Genomic DNA, 20338 nt, shown 5'->3' on the forward strand with positions numbered 1-20338 from the left:
GCTCTGGTCTCTAAAGGGTTACACCGTCGGCTGCTCGGCGTCCTCCACCCGCTTCACTACAATTCCCAAAATGCACTGCGGAGGCGGACAAAGTGACGTGCTTCCGCCGCCTGGGAGGTTGGGGTAGGCCTTTCAGATTCACGCTGCTTTACCCGCGCCCCCCCCAACCTTTCTGGGGGTTCTTTACGTGCATTCGGAGCATGGCGTTTGGGGGACCCTTATCCTCTGTTGCTCCCCAATTTGAGGGAAGAGTAAGGGGTTAAGAAGTGACGGGCAAGAGGAGGGAGTTGCTGGGGAAGGGCGAACACCAGACTACCTTTCCCCAACCCTGAGCGCTCACTACCTGCAAGGCCCAATCAGGCTTTGAGGACCCTCCTGTCTTCTTTCCCAGGCATTGGGAACACGACGGGGCTGTCTTTGGGGAACGGCGGAGGCGGGTCTCCAGGTTCTAACCCACAACAGCCCCTTACTCTAGGCCTGGTCCATGTTAGGTGCTCAAAAATACTTGAATGATGTGCCAGTTGGCCCTGGTTTTCAGTCTAGTGAGGGGCTGCTTGTCCCTTCTCCCGTCCCACTGGAACCGCAGCAACTCTGATTCTGTTACCCAGACTTCACAATTTCAAAATGGTTTCACAATTTTGTCTACTACCTGTATTTGAACACTTTTCTCCCTTAAAAAAAGTTTATTAGGCTGAGGTGAGAGGATTGCTTGAGTCTGGAGGTAACAGGCTGCAGTGAACCATGATTGCGTCACTGCACTCCAGCCTGGGCAACACAGCAAGACCCTGTCTCAAAAAAATAAATAGAAATAAAAAGATCTATCTATTTTTACCTCATCCTAGGTAATACGTTCACAATCATGGGTTTCATCTACTGGTTACCTTAAAAAAAATCAGTGAAAACTATCGACTAATTCAAGAAGACATTCATATGTCACTTAAAATTGCCTTTCGGCTATTATTTAGGAAACTCTAAAGGGAGTTAAGACTTCTGGCCAGATTCAGCCTTCAGGTGGACTGGACTGGCCTCTGACCAGCTGTGGCCTTGGGCAAGTCTCTAAACTTCTTGGAAAAAATGGAGACCCCCTCGAGTCTGTTTTTATTTGGGTACCTTCAGATTGAATGCAAACATGCATATAAATGCTTAGCTTGGTGCTTGGCGCAGAAAAGTGCCATAAATGGAAGTTGTTTTTAAGCTGGACAGTTATTCAAATATTCAACCCCTCTTCCGTGGTGGGCAATGCTGGGGACATAGCAGTGACTGAGACAGGCTTAAGCCTTGCCCCTGAGAAGCCCCAGCCTGGTGATGGAGGCAGATACTAAATTTACTCAAATGATGAACTAAAATTTGTGATGACTGCTGTGGGGAGTGTGTGTCCAGAAAAGCTTTCCTGGCCAGGCATGGTGGCTCATGCCTATAATCCCAGCACTTTGGGAGGCCGAGGAGGGTGGATCACTTGAGGTCAAAAGTTTGAGACCAGACTGGCCAATGTGGTGAAACCTTGTCTCTACTAAAAATTAAAAAATTAGGCCGGGCGGTGGCAATGGCTCACTCCTATAATCCCGGCACTTTGGGAGGCCTATCACTTGAGGTCAGGGGTTTGAGACCAGCCTGGCCAACATGGTAAAACCCCATCTCTACTAAAAAATACAAAAATTAGCCAGGTGTGGTGGCGCACACCTGTAATCCCAGCTACTCAGGAGGCTGAGGCAGGAGAATTCCATGAACCCAGGAGATGGGTTCACACCACTGTACTCCAGCCTGGGGGACAGATGCAAGACTCCATCTCAAAAAAAAAAAAAACTAACTAAGTAAAAATAAAAAAATTAGCCAGGTGTAGTGGCATGCGCCTGTAGTCCCAGCTACTTGGGAAGCTGAGGCAGGAGAATCACTTGAACCCAGGAGGCAGAAGTTGCAGTGAGCCAAGACTGCGCCATTGCACTCCAGCCTGGGCAACAGAGGGAGACTCCATCTCAAAAAAAAAAAAAAAAGTATAATCTAATTATAGGAAGAAAGACTCTGAGATCTTTATGCCCATTCTACAGGTAAGGACACTGGAAGTCAATGGTTACACAGTTGGCCAGGGCAGCACCAGCACTTGAGCCACGTCTGAGTCCAGAGTGGTGGTGATTACCTATTTTGTTACCTGGCCCTGCAGCAGAGTAAAAGAACCAGTTCCTGTCTTCATGACATTATGGGGCAAATGTGCCTTAAATACATAAAGGCCTGTGTTCATTTAAAGACACTATGAAAAAGAACCCAGCTGTGTGTGGTGGCTCATGCTTGTAATCCCAGCACTTTGGGAGGCTGAGGTGGGAGGACTGCCAGAGCCCATGAGTTTGAGATCTGCCTGGACAACATAGGAAAACCCCATCTCTAGAAAAATAAAACAAGTAGCTGAGTATGGTGGCACATGCCTGTGGTCCCAGCTACTTGGGAGGCTGAGGTAGGAGGATTGCTTGAGCCTGGGAGGTCAAGGCTGCAGTGAGCTGTGATCGTGTCACTGCACTCCAGCCGGGGCAACAGAGCGAGATCCTGTCCCAAAACAAAACAAAACGAAAAACCAGAAATAAGAAAAGCAAAGAGAAAAAAAGAACCACAGGACACTGAGAGAGACTCTAAGAGGCAAACCCATGTTAGCCTTGGGAAGGAATCTAGGACTTTCTTCTGGAGGTGACATTTAGACTGGTATCTAAAGGATGAGTAGGAAGATTTCATGTAAACACAAGACTTGATGGCTTTAAGAATTTAAAAAAAAAAAAAAAAAGCTGGAAAACCACTAGCCTCCCAATTACCTACCTGTGGAGGGGGCGGGGCAGGTGTAGGTGCTGGTCCCCCAGGCCTGTCTCAGACAGAGCCTCAAGTAATTGTATTAAAAATAAGTTTATTGATATCTTGTCACCACTGGGAGAAAGGAGGGGGTTGAGCTCCAGAAGTCAGAGACAGCAATGGTAGGCAGAGAACCCAACTTATACCTCTCCCATCAGAACTCAATGCCTCCTCTCCCTGGGGTATACACGGCTATATCCTCTTTGTCATCCATATTTTGATTTGTCTCACAACTCCCACCCGCTCCAAAGTCTGGGTTGGGCAGGTGGGGAGTCCCCCACGGGTCAATTCTCTTCAAGTCAAGAACAGGAACTGTTAGGGAAGGGGAGATGTGCAGACCCGAGAGGTTCCCTCCCCACCCCACATAGGGCAATAATAAATAACATGAAATTGATGGCTTAGAAGTCAGGGTTAAGGGAGGCAGCCAGGCAGACAGCACTGTACCAGAGAAAGGGGTTGGGGGGGCCCATTACTGAGGCCCCCCCAGAGAATCAGGCACTAACTAGCACAGGGAGTGGGTGCTCACATCCCTGGAGCAGGGAGCTAGGGTGCAGCTGGGATGGGCAGAGAGCATCGCCCCCCTCGACTGCGCCAAGCTGGGGAGAGGGGGTGCAGGCAGGAGCATAGATAGTAGATTTCACGGAGATTTCCATCGGCCGCGCCTTTTGCGTGTAGGGAAACCTTTTCTCCGCTTGTGTGGCGGGGAGTCGTGTGGAGGGAGTGGGGCTGGGGGTGGCCGGGGTGCCCCCTCCTCGCTCCTTGGGGCAATGATCACTCCCCTGGCTGCCACCACTGCCCCGTCCACCACAGCAGCCACCACAGACACGGGCTCTGGGGTGATCTCCACCTTGGGGGCTGGTGGGGGCAGGACGGGCCTGGGGGGTGGGGGTGGGGGTGGGGGTGGGGGCAGAGGTGGGGGCAGGGAGTCAACTGAGGTTCCTGGCAGAAGGGGCAGCAGAGCGCTCAGGGCCTCGCTCAGTTTGGCCAGTCCCTGTCGAAGGGTGCCGGCCAGCTCCCGGATGGCGTTGGCAGTCTCCTGCTGGGCCCGCAGGAAGTCCAGGGAGGGGTCTGAGGCCGAGAGCGTGGGCGGAGGCCGAGGAGGGGGTGGGGGACTAGGGGGTGCCACTTGGGCCAGTGGCGGTGGGGGTGGCAGTGGAGGGGCTGGGGGTGGTGGAGACAAGGCCAGGCGAGGCAGCTGGACCGGCTGCAGGGCGGAAGGGGGTGGGGACTCACGCTCCTTGGGCCGTGGGCAGCCCCCTTCCTGGGGAGTGCAGGAGGGCCGGGCCCATGGCTCCGGGCTGCTGGAGCCCCCCTTGCTGTGGGCTGATGTATCTGTAGAGAGAGAAATGCAGGCAAGGGGTGAGTGACCCTCAATGCTGCCTTGATTTCCCCTTTCCCCTCTCCTTCCCTAACCTCCCCGCTACCCGAACCCAGAACTATCCTTCCTACCTCCCGCCCCCCAGCCCCAAGATAGTCTTGCTCTGTCACCCTGGCTGGAGTGCAGTAGTATGATCTTGGCTCACCGCAACTTCCAACTCCTGGGTTCAAGCGATTATCCTGCCTCAGTCTCCTGAGTAGCTGAGATTTCAGGTGCCCGCCACCACACCCGGCTACTTTTTGTATTTTTAGTAGAGACGGGTTTTCACCATGTTGACCAGTCTGGTCTCAAACTCCTGACCTCAAGTGATCCGCCCGCCTCGGCCTCCCAAAGTGCTGGGATTACAGGTGTGAGCTACCGCGCCTGGCCCCAGAATGATCCTTTTAAAACCTACGTCAGATCACGCCTTGGCAGAGAAGCTCCATGGCAGGCCAGTCTCTGTACCCAGAGGAGAGACATTCGTGCCCGCTTTAGTGGAAGCAGGTCCTGGAAGTCCCTTGCTGGGCCAGGCAGCTCCCATCTCACTGACAGTAAGAGCCAACAGTTTTTCTAGTTTTTAAATTTTTTTTGAGACAGAGTCTCACTTTGTAGCCTACACTGGAGTGCAGTGGCGCGATCTCGGCTTACTTCCATCTTCATCTTACGACTTCAAATGATTATCTTGCCTCAGCCTCCCAAGAAGCTGGGACTACAGGCAGGCGCCACCCCGCCCGGCTAAATTTTTGTATTTTTAGTAGAGGTGGGGTTTTGCCATGTTGGCCAGGTTGGTCTCAAACTTCTGACCTCAAGCAATCCACCTGCCTCGGCCTCCCAAAGTTCTGGGATTACAGGCATGAGCCACTGCGCCCGGTTAAGGGCCAACATTTGATGAGGCTCTGAACTATCTGGATACTGCATCACACTGCTGGATCCTAAGGAGGTGAGAGAGGGGCCTGAGAGAGAGCTGGGGTGGCTAGGCACTAATGGACATTTCCCTGAGACTCTCTCCAACCAGGACAGCAGGATTTTCCAGTTCAGCCTCCAGCCTGGTAGGCTTCCTCAGTCTGTACTCACCTGGGGTCTCATTCAAGCTCATGGGCTTGAACAGTTTGCATACAGGGGCTCCCAGCTTCCTGGGCTCAGCCTGAACCTCTGCCTGGGCTCCAGACTCCTGTCTCCAGCTGTGCACTCTTCATTGTCTAAAAACGCCTCAAACTCACTTGCTCAGAGCTGGGCTTCTGATCCTCCCCCAACCTGCTCCTCCCTCAGCCACCCCCATCTCAGCTGATGCAGGTCCATCCTCCCAGCTGCTCAGGTTAAACACCTTCACTGTTTTGTTTACTAAGACACCATCCGCATACAGAAGCTTCTGCCTTCAAATTAAATACATCCAACTTCTTTCTCAGTGGTCCCCACCCTGGTCCAACCACCAGCATCTCCCACCAGGACCACTGCGGTCATCTCCTCCCTGAGGGCTCTCTGCTTCCACCCCTGTCCCTGACAGTATCTTTTTCCACCAGCACCCTGAGGGGTCCAACTAAAATACAAGTCAGTTAGGCTACAGGAAACAAGCTACTCACAAAGAATCACAGATCATAGGGGCCATTTATATGAAATGTCCAAAATAGGCAAATTTGGCCGGACGCGGTGGCTCATGCCTGTAATCCCAGCCCTTTGGGAGGCCAAAGTGGGTGGATCACCTGAGGTCAGGACTTCAAGACAAGCCTGGCCAACATGGTGAAACCCCATCTCTACTAAAAATACAAAAAATTAGCCGGGCATGGTGGCATATACCTATAATCCCAGCTACTGGGGAGGCTGAGGCAGAATTGCTTGAACCTGGAAGGTGGAGGTTGTAGTGAGCCAAGATCACGCTACTGCACTCCAGCCTGGGCAACAGAGCAAGACTGTCTCAAAAATAAAAAATAGGCCAGGTGCGGTGGCTCATGCCTGTAATCCCAGCACTTTGGGAAGCCGAGGTGGGCAGATCACCTGAGGTCGGGAGTTTGAGACCAGCCTGACCAACATGGAGAAATCCTGTCTCTACTAAAAATACAAAGTTAGCTGGGCATGGTGGCGCATGCCTGTAATCCCAGCTACTCAGGAGGCTGAGGCAGGAGTAGTGCTTGAACCCGAGAGGCAGAAGTTGCGGTGAGCTGAGATTGCTTCATTGCACTCCAGCCTGGGCAACAAGAGCGAAACTCCGTCTCAAAAAACAACAACAACAACAACAACAAAACCAAAATGCAAATCTATAGAAACAGAAAGTAGATGAGTGGCTGCCAGGAGCTGGGGGAAGATGGGGAAGATGGGAGATTGGAGATGGCTAAGAAGTGCAGGGTTTCTTTATGGAGTGATGAAAATGTTCTAAAATTGATCGTGGCGATGGTTGCACAACTCTGAATATACTACAAGCCATTGAATTGTACACTTTATTTTTTTTTTTTGAAATGGAGTCTTGCTCTGTCGCCCAGGCTGGAGTGCAGTGGCACGATCTCAGCTCACTGCAAGCTCCGTCTCCTGGGTTCATGCCATTCTCCTGCCTCAGCCTCCCGAATAGCTGGGACTACAGGTGCCCGCCACCACGCCCGGCTAATTTTTTGTATTTTTAGTAGAGACGGTGTTTCACCATGTTAGCCAGGATGGTCTTGATCTCCTGACCTCGTGATCTGCCCGCCTCGGCCTCCCAAAGTGTTGGGATTACAGGTGTGAGCCACTGCACCTGGCCCTGTACACTTTATTTTTAATTTTATTTTTTTATTCTTTGAGACGGAGTCTCCCTCTGTCGCCCAGGCTGGGGTGCAGTGGTGCGATCTTGGCTCACTGCAAGCTCCGTCTCCCGGGTTCACACCATTCTCCTGCCTCAGTCTCCCGAGTAGCTGGGACTACAGGCGCCCGCCACCTCACCTGGCTAATTTTTTTGTATTTTTAGTAGAGACAGGGTTTCACCGTGTTAGCCAGGATGGTCTCAGTCTCCCGACCTCGTGATCCACCCACCTCGGCCTCCCAAAGTGCTGGGATTATAGGCGTGAGCTCCCGTACTCGGCCTTGATTTTTATTTTTTTGAGACGGAGTCTCGCTCTGTCATTCAGGCTGGAATGTAGGGGTGAGATCTCAGCTCACTGCAGCCTTAAGTCTCCTCAGCTTAAGTGATCCTCCCATCTCAGCCTCCTGAGCTGCTGGGACCACAGATGTGCGACTCCACACCAGGTTAATTTTATTTTTTTGTAGAGATGAGGTCTCACTGTGTTCCTCAGGCTGGTCTCAAACTCTTGGGCTCAAGCAAATTGTACACTGCGTTGACTGTATAGTATGGAAATTATATCGCCATATATATGTATATCTTTTTTTGTTTCTTTTCTTTTCTTTTTTTTTTTTTTTTTGAGATGGAGTCTCACTCAGCTGCCCAGGCTGGAGTACAGTGGCGAGATCTCGGCTCACTGCAACCTCTGCCTCCCGGGTCGGAGTCATTCTCCACCCTCAGCCTCCTGAGTAGCTGGAACTACAGGCGCGCACCACCATGCCCAGCTAATTTTTGTATTTTTAGTAGAGACGGGGTTTCACCATGTTGGCCAGGTGGTCTCGATCTCTTGACCTCGTGATCTGCCCGCCTCGGCCTCCCAAAGTGCTGGGATTACAGGCATGAGCCACCGCGCACGGCTGTATATCGCAATATAATTGTTTAAAAAAATACAAGTTGGATATTGTTTCTATGCTCAAACCGTCCTGTGGCTCCCACCTCACTCAGGGTAAAGGCAAAGTCCTTGAAGCCTCTAGGGCCCCGCACGATCTGCCCCCATTGCCTCCCCGACCTCGGCTCCCATCCTGCCCTCTTGGGTTACCTGGCTTTAGCCACGTTGGCCTCCTTGCTGATCCTCACATACATCACGCCTACTTTTTTTTTTTTTTTTTGAGATGGAGTCTCATTCTGTCGCCCAGGCTGGAGTGCAGTGGTGCAATCTCAGTTCACTGCAACCTCTGCCTCCTAGGCTCAAGCGATTCTCTCACCTCAGCCTCCAGAGTAGCTATAGCTGGGACTACAGGTGTGTACCACCATGCTTGGCTAATTTTTGTTTTGTTTTATTTTTGTAGAGACAGGTTTTTGCCATGTTGCTCAGGCTGGCCCCGTCCCCTTCCTTTTTTCTCCCCTAACCCTACCTGATTTCTCTCCCAGCACTTATCTCCACCTGGCACGGTATGGCTCTGTGTCTGCTGTCTGTCTCCTCCTCCTGATGTCAGCTCCATCAGGCAGGGCTTTGTATTGCTCCCTTCTGTTTACCCGGCGCCTAGAACAATGTCCAGCACAATATTTTTTCTTTAATGAGAAAAGAACTGGGGCTTCCAGAGACTCAGTGCTGATTGTGTCCCAGGCCCCAGAGCTCCCAGCACCCACAGGAGAAAGTCCAGCCTCTTCCCACGGCTATGGGGCCTCAGTGCTTGCCCCCACCTCCTCCTTTCTGTCTGTCTTCCCACATGCCGCTCCCTGGGCCAGGCTCACACTGCCTCTTGCATCAGCTCGGATGTTTTTTTGGATGTTCCTTCCTCGGGGAAGCTGGCCTCCCGCTCCTTGGCCAAATCAGATCACCCTGCTCTTCTCTCAAAAACAGCCAGCCAAAGAAAGAGAGAGAGAGAAAAAAAGAATAACAAAAACAAAAAACCAGCCATCCAGGCCAGGCGCGGTGGCTCAGCCTGTAATCCCAGGACGCTGGGAGGCCCAGGCAGGCGGATCACCTGAGGTCAGAAGTTCGAGACCAGTTTGGCCAACATGGTGAAATCCCGTCTCTACTCAAATACAAAAATTAGCTGGGCCTGGTGGTACACGCCTGCAGCCACTCGGGAGGCTGAGGCACGAGAATCGCTTGAACCCTGGAGGCTGAGGTTGCAGTGAACCAAGATCGCACCATTGCACTCCAGCCCTGGGCAACAGAGCAAGACCCTGTCTCAAAAACAAACAAACCAGCCACTTCCTGCCCTGACTGCTGGGGGTCCAGGCCCCCTGGGCCAGCCACTAGCAGGAGGTAGGGAGGCTGGGAGAGAGATGAGCAGAGCTGACAGTGACAGGACACCTGCTCCAGCCAGGACCTAGGCTAAGCTCTGGGCTAAGCTCCCCACTTATATTATTTCACTGAGTCCTCCCAGCCATTCTCTGGGGTAGGTACTACCATGATCATCGCCCCATTTTATAGATGAGGTGACTTGAGGCTGAGAGAGAGGTGTCATAGAGTGATATGCAGAAAAGGGATTTGAACCCAGGTTGATTCCATAGTCTGTTCTTTTGTTTGTTTTATAGAGATGGGAACCTCGCTGTATTGCCCAGGCTGGTCTCAAACTCCTGGCCTCAAATGATGCTCCCTCCTTGGCCTCCTAAAGTCCGAGATTACAGGTGTGAGCCACTACTCTTGGCCAGAATCCATGCTCTTTTTTTTTTTTTTTTTGAGATGGAGTCTGACTCCATCACCCAGGCTCGAGTGCAGTGGCGTAATCTCAGCTTACTGCAACTTCTGCCTCCCAGGTGCCAGCAATTGTCCTGCCTCAGCCTCCCGAGGAGCTGGAATTATAGGCATGTGCCATCATGCCTAGCTAGTTTTTTTATTTTTAGTAAAGATGAGGTTTCACTGCATTGGCCAGGCTGGTCTCAAACTCCCGGCCTCAAGGGATCTGCCTACCTCGGCCCCCCCCAGAGTGCTGGGATTACAGGTGTAAGCCACCACACCAGGCCAGAGTTCATGCTCTTAACCACTCCTTGGGCAAGGGCTGTGGGCCTGGGGTATGGGTGTGGATGGTAAGTCTTCCTTACGAGGAACGTGGGAATTGCAGCCACACAGAAATGTGGCTTTTCCAGTCTACGAAGTATAAAGGAACAGAAAGTAGCCTTCATGCCCACAAGGCTCACAGGAGTCACAGAAGTGCCCCTGCAAGAGTTTGTTTTTGGTTGTTTTGAGGAAGGGTCTTGCTGTGTTGCCCAGGTTGGAGTGCAGTGGTGTGATCATGGCTCACTGCAACCTCCGCCTCCCAGGTTCAAGGGATCCTCATGCCTCAACCTCATGTGTAGCTGGGACCAAGGTGCCGTGCCACCATGCCTGGCTAATTTTTGGATTATTTTGTAGAGATGGGGTCTCACTTTGTTGCCCAGGCTGGTCTTGCCCTCCTGGGATCAAGCAATCCTCCCGCCTCAGCCTCCCAAAGTGCTGAGATTACAGGCATGCCTCTGTGCCTAGCTTCACTGTTTAAGAGTTAAAATCATATTTATTTGCAAACTTTGGCTCTCAGTTTCCCTTTTTTTTTTTTTGAGATGGAGTCTTGTTCTGTCTCCCAGGCTGGAGTGCAGTGGCACAATCTCAACTCACTGCAACCTCCACCTCCCAGGTTCAAGTGGTTCTCTAGCCTCAGCCTCCTGAGTAGCTGGGATTACAGGCGCACACCACCACGTCCGGCTAATTTTTGTATTTTTTATAAAGTAGAGACGGGGTTTCACCATGTTGGCCAGGCTGGTCTCGAACTCCTAACCTCAGGTGATCTGCCTGCCTTGGCCTCCCCAAGTGCTGTGATTACAGGCATGAGCCACTGCACCTGGCCCTCATTTTCCCTACTTTTAAATGAGTGTGTGAGCTGGGACTACACAGAGTGCTGGGATTATAGGCGTGAACCACCATGCCAGGCCTGTGTAAAGTTCTTTTTTTTTTTGAGACGGAGTTTCGCTCTTGTTGCCCAGGCTGGAGTGCAATGGTGCGATCACGGCTCACTGCAACCTCCGCCTCCCAGTTCAAGTGATTCTCCTGCCTCAGCTTTTCCTGAGTAGCTGGGACTATAGGCATGCACCACCACGCCTGGCTAATTTTCTATTTTTAGTAGAGACGGGGTTTCTCCATGTCAGTCAAACTGGTCTTGAGCTGATATGTGGCTTCAGGTGATCCACCTGCCTCGACCTCCCAAAGAGCTGGGATTACAGGCGTGAGCCACCACGCCTGGCCAGGCCTGTGTAAGGTTCTAATCGAGGATGCTGTACGCGTGTTCCTGCCTCAGAGCCTTTGCATGTGCCGTTTCCTCTAGCAGGAGTGCCCTTCTCCCAGCTGTCTGTCAGGCTTACTGTATTCCCATCTCTACTTGAATTTCACCTCCTCAGAGAAGCCCTCCTTGACTACCCTGTCTGTATAGCCCCCTTCCATGACTCACCATCCTCTGAATATGCCTTATTTATCCTCTTAGTTCTCACCACCTCCTGGTATACCGTCTGTTTTGGGGGTTACTTCTTTGTGGTCTGTTTCCTCCAACTACATAGAATGTCAGCTCCAGGCCGGGTGTGGTGGCTCCTGCCTGTAATCCCAGCACTTTGGGTGGCTGAGGCAGGCGGATCACCTGAGGTCAGCAGTTCAAGACCAGCCTGAGCAACATGCAGAAACCCCGTTTCTAATAAAAATACAAAATTAGTCAGGCATGGTGGCACATGCCTGTAATCCCAGCTACTCGGGAGGCTGAGGCAGGAGAATTGCTTGAACCTGGGAGGTAGAGGTTGCGGTGAGCCGAGATTGCGCCATTTCACTCCAGCCTGGGCAACAAGAGCAAAACTCAGTCTCAAATAAATAAATAAATAATAATAATAATGTCAGCTCCATAAGGGAAGGGAATTTTGTCTTGTTCTCTACAGTATTCCCTGCACCTACCACAGTGTCTGCCTTGGATGAGGTTCTCAATACATTAAATGAGTGAATGAAGCGGTAACAAGCTTCTGAAAAAATAAGTTGACCATCTCTGCTCTTGTCCTATGGGGCCATCTCACAGATGGAAACACTGAGGTTTGATTCAAGGTTTGAGAACAAGGGTCCCATGTGATTGTGTCACCTTCTTACTTAAGAGACTTTCATGCCTCCTGAATGCCCTCAAGAGCAAGTCCAGGCCGGGCATGGTGACTCAGGCCTGTAATCTCAGCACTTTGGGAGGCCGAGGTGGGTGGATCACCTGAGGTCAGGAGTTCAAGACCAGTCTGGTCAACATAGTGAAATCCCATCTCTACTAAAAATACAAAAATTTACTTGGGCATGGTGGCGGGTGCCTGCAATCCCAGTTACTCAGGAGGCTGAGGCAGGAGAATCACTTAAACCTGGGGAGGCGGAGGTTGCAGCAAGCCAAGATTTTGCCCCTGCACTCCAGCCTGGGCAACAGAGCAAGACTCCGTCTCAAAACAAAAAACAAAACAGAAAAAAAATAGTAAGTCCAAATTCCTAACCTTAACTTCCAAGCCATGTATAATCTAATTCTGGCACACTCACTAACTTGTGGTCAATATTAACTCTTGTTATTGCTGGGCAATCTTGCTCAGTGGTTAAATGCCATGGACTGGGAGTTGGATACACACTTATGATTGAGTCCTGACTCTGTCGCTTACTTGCTGTGTGACTTTGGGTTGGTGAATGAATGAACCTCTCTGAATCACATAATCTTGAACTGTCCTGTTTGATCATGCCCATGTTCCTCCCCTTCTCCAAACTCTTCAGTGGCTCCTCATAGCAGTCAGGATAAAATCCAAACTCCTCACCTTGGCCTAAAGGCCCAGTATGGCCTGGCCTTTGCTGACCTCTCTGAACTCATCTCAAAATGTTACTTTTCTTCAACCTTTCCACTGTAAAACCTCTGCCCAAGTTCTTTTAGTTTCCCAAACTGGCCAAGATTTCTTCCTTCCAAGCCATTGCACATACTGTTCCCTCTACCAAAAATACTTTCCCACTTCTTCATTCTTACTCTTTGCATCTCAGCTCTGATGTCCCCTCCTCCAGGAAGCCCTCCTGGACAACCCCCCACCTCACCCACCAAAATCAGAAACTCTCTCTGGGCTCCCACAGTCCCTAGGATCCCCTACCCCAGCCCTGACCCTTCAAGTCATCACTGTCTTGCCCACCCCTCTACTAGACTGGCTCAGTCATCCATGTGTCCCCAACCTCATCGAGCACGGGGCAGGTGCTCAGGGAACGGCTGTAGAAGAAATAATCCAGAATCAAGGCTAAGCAGGAAGTCTCTGTAGTCAGCTCTCCACACCTCTATCCCAGGCATGACCTTGGGAAAATTACCAAACATGTCTGAGTCTTATATTTACGAAATAGTGAAATAGTATGCATCTCACCGCATTGAGGATTCTATCAAGAACTAACAGAGTTCAGGAGGTGCTGAACTAAGCAACTTACCCATATTAGCTCATTTAATCTTCACAGAAACGCTTTGAGGTGCAGACTATTTTTATCTCCATTTTACAGATGCAGCAACTGAAGTACAGTAACTTACTCAGATGACACAGTTGAGTGGCAAAGTTGTGATAGGAGCCCAGGCAGCCTGCCTCCAGAGTCACTACTCTACACTGCATTTAATGAAATCCTGCCTGCGCTGATGAGCCCAGGTGTGGACCTGAGTCAGGCCTCCTGGGTCTGGTTCCATTCCTGACTCTTGACAGTTACTAGCTAAGGGACCTGGGGCAAGTAATTTCATTTTTCTGAGCTTCAGTTTTCCTAGCTATAAAATGGGGAAAAGGACAGCATCCACCTCACAGGGCTGCAGCAAGGCTGGAACAGCGCAGACACACAGCCGACTCTGTGTTTGCTCGCTCTCGCTAAGCGATGCCGAAGACACTCACCTGCACGTCGGTCCTCCCGGCGGTCTTCCGACAACACGTAGCGCTGGGGGCAGGCGCTTGGGGGCGGCGGCTGTGAAGAGGGGGCTGCAGGGGGCTCCTCCGCCCCAGCACCTGCCCCTGGCCCCGCCACACCTGGCCCCAGGATAGCAAAAATTGTCTCCTCTTCCGCGGAGAAGGCGTCCTCCGCGGCGGGCCCGGCGCCCTGCGTGGAGTGCGGCACGCGAGCGAGCTTCTCCTTGGTGCGGCGCTTGAAGTCGTTCCAGCGCTTCTGCACCTCCTGGCCCGTGCGCTTCCAGCTGGTGATACCGTTGATCTTGGCGGCGATGCCGTCCCACACGCGCCGCCGCTCGGCCACGCTCACCCGACGGCTCTGCGCGCCGTAGAGCTGCGGGTAGTGGGCGCGCACCTCACGGATCAGAATCTGGTTCTCTTCGAACGAGAAGCGCGGCTTGCGCAACCGGGTGGTTTCCTCCGCTTCGCCCGCCGCCGCCGAGGCCATGGCGCCCCCCGACGCCGCCGTCCTGCCGTCTGGCGCATGGGGGGCGCCGGCGCTGCGGGCAAAGGACGCACGGGGCTGGCTGGGGCTCGGCGTCCCCCCGCCGCCGCCCCGCCCGGACCGCCAGGCCGCGAACTTCTTAGTCCCCGGGGCAGGAGTGGGGGCGGGGGGCGGGCGGGGGCGACGGGCACCCGGCGCAGTCGGAAGCGCCTAAGAATAGCTGACACCGGCCGAGTGCTCGGCTCGGACTTCGCGCGGGGCGAAGTGCCACGCTGAAGAGTTGATAGAAATTGGGGGAGGGTCGGAGGGATGGAGGGAAAGGAGGAAAAGTGCGAGGAGAGGAGGTGTCTGCAGGAGTTAGATAATGGGGGCATGGGAGGATAGGAAATGGAGGGAGGATGGGGGTGCCTTGGGGGGTCTTAGATGCATGAAGATAAGGAGATGCGTAAGGGGCGAGGCAGCAAGAAGGGGGGAATCTGGAGCAGAGGAGGCGCTCTAGGAGCTCCAGGGGGCAACCGGGCCGTCTGTAAGACTGATATGAGAAGGGCCCTTAGAGGATGTCCAGGAATAATGGTGAGGTGGGAGCTCCTGTATCACTGGAAGAGCTGGAACGATCAAATATTAGGGATCAGGGTCTGCGGGGGTTGTGGAGGCTCTGGGGATTGCTAGAAATTAAGGGGAGCTCTAGAGATAACGGAGGTCCCGTATCACAAGGAGACAGCGGAGGCTACGGGGGACGGCAGGGAGAGCGAGGGTCGCGGAGGGTGCGGACCGAGTCGGGCCACGGGTCACTCACCGGCGCCGCCGCAGCCGCCGGTGGGTCAGGGCTCGGGCTTCTGCGGCCTGTTCCCACCCCCCGCCTCCCTCCCTCCCCTCTTTGGGCCCCGCCTCCGGCCGCCCCGCATGCCAAGGCGCAAGCGCGCCCAGGGCCAGTCGGCCACAACGCCCTTACCGCCTGGGTTTCATTCCCACCTCCCCCAGCACAGCGCAGGCGCAGAACTGCGCTCCGCCGAGCCCCACCAGCGGGCCGCAACTGCGCAGCCGTAAGATTAGCGCCGCGCGTGTACCCTAGCCCCCTGGGGCCACAACGGCGCACGCGCAAAAACTCCGTCGCGCGCATGCGCGTGTCCCGGGTCGTACCCGGGACTGGGTCTCGGCGCAGGCGTAGTGAGCCTTGGTGGCAGAGACACTGGGAGCGCGCCAGTACTCATCCTTTCGGACAGTCTTCCAGCCCACCCTGCTCTCTAACTACGCAACTGTCCCTTTCTCTAGGAGAAAGGGGAGGGAGGCAGCGCTGAAGGGAAGCGTTTTGTCTTCTTGACAACTGCGTGGGTGGAGTGGAAGCGTGAGGAAACCGCTTTGCCTCCAGGCTTGCCCGCCCCTGTGCTGGGCAGCTCCAGAGCTTCCCACCTCGCACCCCCTAGAGGCGGGGCGTCCTGAGGCTGTCCCGCCCCGGGCGGATGCGGTAACCATAGCAACCCACAAGCCTTCCAATCACGCCTTGGGGGCCCCTCTGTCCGCACCTTTACCTCGTGGAGCGGGGAAGATAAGAGGGAATAGCTTCTTGGCTGGTAGGGAGGGAAATCCTGACGCCGGCATGACTTTAAGCAAGTGCACGGAGATAGGAAAGAAGCCAGAACGCAGGTGAGGTGAGCCGAATGGCAGGATGATGAAGCTCAGTCCGGCTGAGAAATGTGTTCGTTAGCATCCTGCAGGAGTCCTCAAGGTCATGCGACAAGCGGTGCTTCATTCATCGACTCAATAAATATAAATGAGCACTTATACAGTTCCTGGTACAATGAACATAAAAGCTAAAATCCGTAGCCTGGGCCGGGCGCGGTGGATCTCACGCCTGTAATCCCAGCACTTTGGGAGGCAGAGGCGGGCGGATCACCTGAGGTCAGAGATTCGAGACAAGCCTGGCCAACATAGTGAAACCCTGTCTCTACTGAAAATACAAAAATTAGCCGGGTATGGTGGTGCATGCCTGTAATCCCAGCTACTCGGGAGGCTGAGGCACGGGAATCGCTTAAACCCCGGAGGTGGAGGTTGCAGTGAGCTGAGATTGCACCACTGCACTCCACCTGGGTGACAGAGTGAGACTCCGTCTCAAAAAAAACAAAAAAATACATGCCTGTGGTCCCAGTTACTTGGGAGGCTGAGGCGGGAGGATTGCTTGAGCCCAGGAGCTGGAGGCCACAGTGAGCTATGCTCAGGCCACTGCTCTCCAGCTTGGGTAACAGAGTGAGACCCTGTCTCAAAAGAAGGGAGAGAGAAAAATAAAAGGCCCCTCTGCCTATTGTGTGGAGGGTGGGTGGAAGGGAGCAAGACTACTGGGCAGAGTCAAAAAAAGTCATGAGCAGGGGTAAGAAAAGGATTAGGAATGGGGCGGGGGGACTAGATTAAGACAGGGACAGTGTCAAGGGGGGACATGGAGAGACGTTTGAGAGAATATATGGAAAGCATGGTGAGTGTCGGGCTAGGGAGGGAAAGGAAGATATCTAGGTGAAACCCAAGTCTCTGGCCCAGGTCCCACTTGGGGGTGTGGGATCAGGTAAGATATGGTGAATGTAAGGCTGGGTGCAGTGGCTCACACCTGTAATCCCAGCACTTTGGGAGGCCGAGATGGGTGGATCATCTGAAGTCAGGAGTTCGAGACCAGCCTGGTCAACATGGTGAAACCCTGTCTCTACTAAAAATTAAAAAAAAAAAAAAAAATTAGCTGGGTGTGGTGGCGTGTGCCTGTAATCCTAGTTACTCGGGAGGCTGAGGCAGGAGAATCTCTTGAGCCCAGGAGGCACAAATTGCAGTGAACCAAGATCGCACCACTGCACTCCAGCCTGGGCGACAGAGTGAGAGAGACTCCGTCTCAAAAAAATAAAAACAAGGCAGGGAGCGGTGTCTCACTCCTGTAATCCCAGCACTTTGGGAGGCTGAGGTGGGTGGATCATGAGGTCAGGAGATTGAGACCATCCTGGCTAACACGGTGAAACCCCGTCTCTACTAAAAATACAAAAAATTAGCCGGGCGTGGGGGTGGGCGCCTGTAATCCTAGCTACTCGGGAGGTGGAGGCAGGAGAATCGCTTGAACCAGAGCAGAGGTTGCAGTGAGCTGAGATCGTGCCACTGCACTCCAGCCGGGCAACAAGAGCGAAACTCCATCTCAAATAAAGGAAAAGAAAAAGAAAAAAAAGTGCCGCCTTAGGCACCTGGGGTACAGCAGTGAACAAAATACTGATTTCCACTCTCAGAATTTCCTTTCTAGCGGGGGATGAGGGATGGACAGGAAGTAGATCACTTCATCAATCAGGTATAACACAGAGGAACGCAGCCAGTAGGGGGTATGTATGAAGCAATTTGTTGCAAGGAATTGGCTTACAGGATTGTAGGGCTGGCTAAGCACCTTCAAAATCCATACAAAGGGCACCCGTGGGAAGTGCAGGCTGGAGCTTTGGGCGTGAACTGAAGCCGCTCTCTACAGGTGGAATTTCCTCAGGGAAGCTTCGGCTCTGCTCTGAAAACCTTTTGACTTATTGTAGCAGGTCCACTCAGATGATGATGATGATGATGATGATTATTATTATTATTTTTTTTTATTTTTATTTTTTGAGGCAGAGTCTCGCTCTGTCGCCCAGGCTGGAGTGCAGTGGCGCGATCTCGGCTCACTGCAAGCTCCGCCTCCCGGGTTCCCGCCATTCTCCTGCCTCAGCCTCCCGAGTAGCTGGGACTACAGGCGCCCGCCACCGCGCCCGGCTAATTTTTTTTTTTTTGTATTTTTAGTAGAGACAGGGTTTCACCGTGGTCTCGATCTCCTGACCTTGTGATCCACCCGCCTCGGCCTCCCAAAGTGCTGGGATTACAGACGTGAGCCACCGCGCCCGGCCTGATTATTATTATTATTTATAGAGATGGAGTCTTGCTCTGTCACCCAGGCTGGAGTGCAGTGGCATCATTTTGGCTCACTGCCAACCTCTGATGCCCCGGTTCAAGCAATTATCCTGCCTCAGCCTCCCGAGTAGCTGTGATTACAGGCACCCACCACCACCCCCAGCTAATTTTTTGTATTTTTAGTAGAGATGGGGTTTCACTATGTTGGCCAGGCTGGTCTTGAACTCCTGACCTCAGGTGATTCGCCTGCCTCGGCCTCCCAAAGTGTTGGGATTACAGGCGTGAGCCACCGTGCTGGCCTATTATTATTAGGTGAGACAGAGTCTCATTCTGTCTCCCAGGCTGGAGTGTGGTGGTGCGATCTCGGCTCACTGCAACCTCCGCCTCCCAGGTTCAAGCAACTCTCCTGCCTCAGCCTTCCAAGTAGCTGGGACTACAGGTGCGTACTACCATGCCTGGCTAATTTTTGTATTTTTAGTGGAGACAGGGTTTCACTATGTTGGCCAGTCTGTCTTGAACTCCTGACTTCAGGGGATCCACCTGCCTTGGCCTCCCAAAGTGCTGGGATTACAGGCGTGAGCCACCGCACCCGACCCCCTCAGATTATCGAGGATAGATTTCCTTCCTTAAGGTAAACTAATTATAGGCTTTAATCACATCTACGAGATATCTTCACAGCAGCAGCTAGATTCATATTTGACTGAATGACGGGACAGCGGTCTAGACAAGCTGACACGTGAAACTGACCATTGCAACCAGAGACATAAACTACTCAGCTGCGCGGCACGTTAGATGATGATAAGTGCTAAGGAGGAAAGAAAAGTAGAGATGGGTTGGAGGGATCAGGAATATGTGGGTGGGAAGGCCTCGGGGAGAAGGTGACCTTTGAGCAAAGGCTTGCAGGAACTGGCAGAGTAGGCTATGTAGGTAGGTATCTGGGCCAAGAGCTGTCCAAGGAGCCAGAAGGGTGAATGCAAAGGCCCCGAGGCCAGAATGTTCCAGAAGTGTTCGGGGAACAGCTTAGAGGACAAAGTGGCTTGAGAAGATTGAGCAAACGGGAGAGGGTGGGAAAAGAGCCAGACTTGGGTGAGAGGCAGATTGTGTGGGGCCTTGTGGGCCGAGATGAGGATTTTGGATTTTAGTCAGAGTAAGACAGTGACCACAGGAGGGCTCGGAGCAGAGGAGGGAGGTGAGCTGGCTTGTGTTTTAATGGGATCACTTTTGTTGGGTTTTAAAAATATACTCTTGGCCGGGCGCAGTGGCTCATGCCTGTAATCCCAACACTTTGCGAGGCCGAGACAGATGGATCACTTGAGGTCAGAAGTTTGAGACCAGCCTGGTCAACACGGCAAACCTCGTTTCTACTAAAAATATGAAAATTAGCCAGGCGTGATAGCAGGCACCTGTAATCCCAGCTACTCGGGAGCCTGAGGCAGGAGACTCGCTTAAACTTGGGAGGTGGAGGTTGCAGTGAGCCAAGATCATGCTACTGCACGCCAGCCTGGGCGACTGAGCGAGACTCCATCTCAAAAACAAAAAGAAAAGAAAAGAAAAGAAAAGAAAATATACCCTTTTTTTTTTTTTTTTGAGACAGTCTCCCTCTGTTGCTCAGGATGGAGTGCAGTGGTGCCTTCTTGGCTCACTGCAAACTCTGCCTCCCAGGCTCAAGTGATTTTTGTGCCTCAGCTTCCCGGGTAGCTGGGATCACAGATGTGCGCCACCATGCCCTGCTAATTTTTGTATTTTTAGTAGAGATGGGGTTTTGCCATGTTGGCCAGGCTGGTCTCGAACTCCTGGCCTCAAGTGATCCACCTGCCTCGGCCTCCCAAAGCGCTGGGATTACAGAAATGAGCCACTGTGCCCAGCCTGAAAATAGAACCTAAGGGGTTGAGAGTAGAAGGAGGAAGATCATTGAGGAGGTGACTGCAGTACTCTGGGTGAGAGGTGGTGGGGCATTGGAGGGTAGTGCACTGGAGAAGAGATGGCCAGATTTGGGATGGATGTTGAGGCTAGAGCCAAGAGGATTTACTAATGAGTGTGAGATTTCTGTTTTGGACTGGATAAGAGGGAGGGAAGGAAGGAAGGAACGTGGGGAGGGAGAAAGGAGAAAGGAAGGAGGGCAGAGGAAGAAGGCAAAAACGACAGATGG

The 20338-nt window shown here is 52.7% G+C and overlaps 1 protein-coding gene across 1 annotated transcript; it reads right to left on the bottom strand.

Annotated features, from left to right (window-relative positions):
* Window positions 1-2867: 2867 nt before the first annotated feature.
* On the bottom strand, window positions 2868-15113 carry MYPOP (Myb related transcription factor, partner of profilin). The gene is made up of 3 exons (XM_025367852.1): window positions 15098-15113; window positions 13806-14356; window positions 2868-4161 (listed from the first exon to the last, which is right to left on the bottom strand). The coding sequence occupies exons 2-3, from the start codon at window positions 14302-14304 to the stop codon at window positions 3467-3469; spliced, it is 1194 nt and encodes a 397-aa protein (XP_025223637.1). The 5' UTR covers window positions 14305-14356; window positions 15098-15113; the 3' UTR covers window positions 2868-3466.
* Between the last annotated feature and the right edge of the window lie 5225 nt (window positions 15114-20338).

The sequence above is a fragment of the Theropithecus gelada genome, chromosome 19 (genome assembly GCF_003255815.1).
Source record: "Theropithecus gelada isolate Dixy chromosome 19, Tgel_1.0, whole genome shotgun sequence".
NCBI lineage: Eukaryota > Metazoa > Chordata > Mammalia > Primates > Cercopithecidae > Theropithecus > Theropithecus gelada.